The sequence below is a fragment of the Chiloscyllium plagiosum genome, unplaced genomic scaffold (assembly GCF_004010195.1).
Source record: "Chiloscyllium plagiosum isolate BGI_BamShark_2017 unplaced genomic scaffold, ASM401019v2 scaf_79496, whole genome shotgun sequence".
NCBI classification, from domain to species: domain Eukaryota; kingdom Metazoa; phylum Chordata; class Chondrichthyes; order Orectolobiformes; family Hemiscylliidae; genus Chiloscyllium; species Chiloscyllium plagiosum.
In genome coordinates, this window is record NW_025195003.1 from 1,407 (window position 1) to 4,285 (window position 2,879).

At 53.1% G+C, this 2,879-nt stretch overlaps 1 protein-coding gene across 1 annotated transcript; it reads right to left on the reverse strand.

The window, feature by feature from the left end:
* Positions 1-276: 276 nt before the first annotated feature.
* Positions 277-2,855, reverse strand: LOC122545821 (collagen alpha-1(XXVI) chain-like). Its single transcript, XM_043684725.1, has 2 exons — positions 2,471-2,855; positions 277-611 (listed from the first exon to the last, which is right to left on the reverse strand). The coding sequence occupies exons 1-2, from the start codon at positions 2,808-2,810 to the stop codon at positions 277-279; spliced, it is 675 nt and encodes a 224-aa protein (XP_043540660.1). The 5' UTR covers positions 2,811-2,855.
* Positions 2,856-2,879: the final 24 nt, after the last annotated feature.

The window sequence follows — 2,879 nt, forward strand, 5'->3', positions numbered from 1 at the left end:
TACCTGGGTGGGCTAGGACATTACAAAGGGCGCGACATTGTTTTTTGAGGGTGGGTGAGAGAGGGGTGCAAGACAGGAGTATCCCAGGCAGGTGACCAGGAGAGACATTGTAGTGCCGGAGTCACTACATTCCTGTGACGATAACAGTGAAGCTGGATGGGCCGTTAATAACTATCAATGATGGATTCATGGTCACGATCGAGATTAGCTTGATATTCAGGTTCGCAGCATTGAAACCCGAGGAGCTGCTGCCAGAGTGGGACTTGAGCAATTGTTTCAGCTTGCACTGACATTACCACTCAGCCACCCCCCCCCCGCCTCCTGTGAGCGAGAAGGTGCTTTGTAAATGAAAGGGGCAGCCTTGGGAACCCCAATGCTGTACGTACCGACGGTGATAACCAAGTTCCTCTCCCCTTCGTCCTTCTCCTCGTCACTCGGAGTCCCTGTACACACCTCACGTGGCCAGAGTCCGCCTCGATCTGACCGGGACGGTGGTGTCGCTGTTGCCGCGTGAGCAGGTGGTTGACTGGGCCCTGGGGGAGATTGAGCCGTCGGTGCCCCAGTAACTACAGGGTCAGCTTCTGGCGACTGGCTGCTCGAGAATGGGACTCCTGAAGGTAAGAAGGGCACGCCAGCAGTTAGCAGAAGATCTGGACAATTTCCTGAGTTGCAAATGATTTCTCCTGTGACCTTTTGGAACCTGGAAACCAAAAGGTTGAAACAAACGGGGGCTGTCTGCTGTTTGCAAAAAACTAGATGACTTTCGGAGAAAAAGGAGTTGAGAGGAGATTAACAGAATGTTTTCGGATCTCTGACTGACAGATAAACAGACTGAGCTTTGGCAGGGGCCTTGTGAGGATGATCGCATAGAAACAGCCTCTGGTCTGAGGCACTACCGACGTCTTTTGCCACAGACTTGGAAAATGCTGGCAGCTGGAACAAGCTGGTAAGGAGGACAGCACCTCATTTCCCCCCCCCCCTCCCCAGCTGAAGCATTTCCACAGAACCACTGACACCTCCAGGAATCGCTGCCCCTGATCTGAAAGCCCAACTCTTGAGTCAATCACGGGACCGGTATCTGCTGGGCTGCCACTCAGACTGAGGGCCTTCCATCGCTCTGCAACCAAGTGCATAGGGACGTGGTCAACAAGAAACCAAAGGGATTGCAAGACTGTCACCTTGTTCTGCCCTTTTACTTGGGACTGCTGATCAACAGGGCTTTCCTGACCTTTCCCCGACATCATTGCTGAGGAGAGTTCCCTCCTCTCATGCTGTCTGTGGATGAATGGGATTAAGGGTGCTTAAAGCGTACTTGTTTCTACTAAACAATTTACTTTCAACTTTACTGAAGAAACATTTAACAGCCATTTAACAACGGCCCTTCCGACCCTGGGTATAATCTCCTCTGTCAGGCAGAAGATACAGAAGCTTAAACACACGCACCAGCAGATTCAAAAACAGCTTCTGAATGGACCTCTCAAATTTCAAATCTAATGTCGATCTTGCGTTTTATGCATCTTGATTCTACAGTGTGGAAACAGGCCCCTCAGCCCAACAAGTCCACACTGACCCTCCGAAGAGTAACCCACCCAGACCCATTTCCCTCTGACTCATGCACCTAACACTATGACAATTTAGCATGGCCAATTCACCTGACCCGCACATCTTTGGACTGTGGGAGGAAACTGGAGCACCCGGAGGAAACCCACGCAGACACGGGGAGAACGTGCAAACTCCACACAGTCAGTCGCCTGAGGCTGGAATCGAACCTGGGACCATGGTGCTGTGAGGCAGCACTGCTAACCACTGTGCATCTTCTTTGTAGACCTCACTCTGTTCAATCACCTGTGAGCTTTGTACTGTATGCTCTGCCTGTACCGAACACAAAACCTTTCACTGTACCTAGGCACCTGTGACAAGAATAAATCAAATTGGGAATACAGAGGAACAATCCTCCATGGCAGGATGAAAACTCAGAACATGAGCTGAGATCCTGGATTCATAGTCAAGTGATGATAGGTCATTGCCTCCCCGTTGTAAAAAATATCAGAAGTCACATGACACCAGGGGGGGGTATAGTCCAAGAGGTTTATCGGAAATCACAAGCTTTCAGAGTGCTGCTCCTTTGTCAGGGGAAGATGTCAGCACTCTGAAAGCGTGTCATTTGCAAATCAGCCCATTGGACGATAACCTGGGGCTGTGGGTTTTCTGAATTTCTCCTCCCAACGCAGTGCCCCAACGCGAGGAGAAGGTTGGCGTGTGAAGACAGCTACTTGTTACAAAGGGGCAAGCTTCTCTGCTCATCCAGATTCAAAACGGAAAGGGCAGAACCAGCTGGCAATGCGTCTGGTTGCTCGGTGACCACATCCCTTTTCAGTCCACTCTGGGCAGGGAGAGCATGCCAATGCCGGGAGGTGTTAATATATAACAGCGCCAACATAAACGCCCGCAGCACGAGTCGCTGCCTCACCTGCCAGCCACGGGTCCCTGTTAACGCCAGGCAGACCCACAGCTGTTTCACCAGCACTGCCTTCCGTTCTGTGGTCTGGTGGCCTCGGACATGCCTCATCGGCATTCTGCCACTCCCGGGATCCCTCGTCCTTCACGTCCCGGTCAGCCCGGAGACCGGGCGGGCCATCCGGAGATCCCAGTGGTACAGCGCGGACGCTCCCGACATCCCGGCTGCTGGCCGAAGGCTCCGCGGGGAGACCGGGGGCTGCTGCCACCGCCCGAGAGCTCTTGGTCCTGGGCGGAGAATCCGGCGGTGCCAGCGCCTTCCTCTTCTGAGAGGGCAGCATCGTCGCTTCCATCACCCTGAATACAACCAGAGACGGAGGGAGATGTCAGTGGGTCAGTGCTGAGGGAGTGCCGCACTGTCG

Coding starts and splice junctions, on each gene's coding strand:
- LOC122545821 (XM_043684725.1), bottom strand. CDS start 2,810: ATGGAAGCGACGATGCTGCCCTCTCAGAAGAGGAAGGCGCTGGCACCG. Junction 612..2,470: donor CAGGGACCCGTGGCTGGCAG/GTGAGGCAGCGA, acceptor TCTTACCTTCAG/GAGTCCCATTCTCGAGCAGC.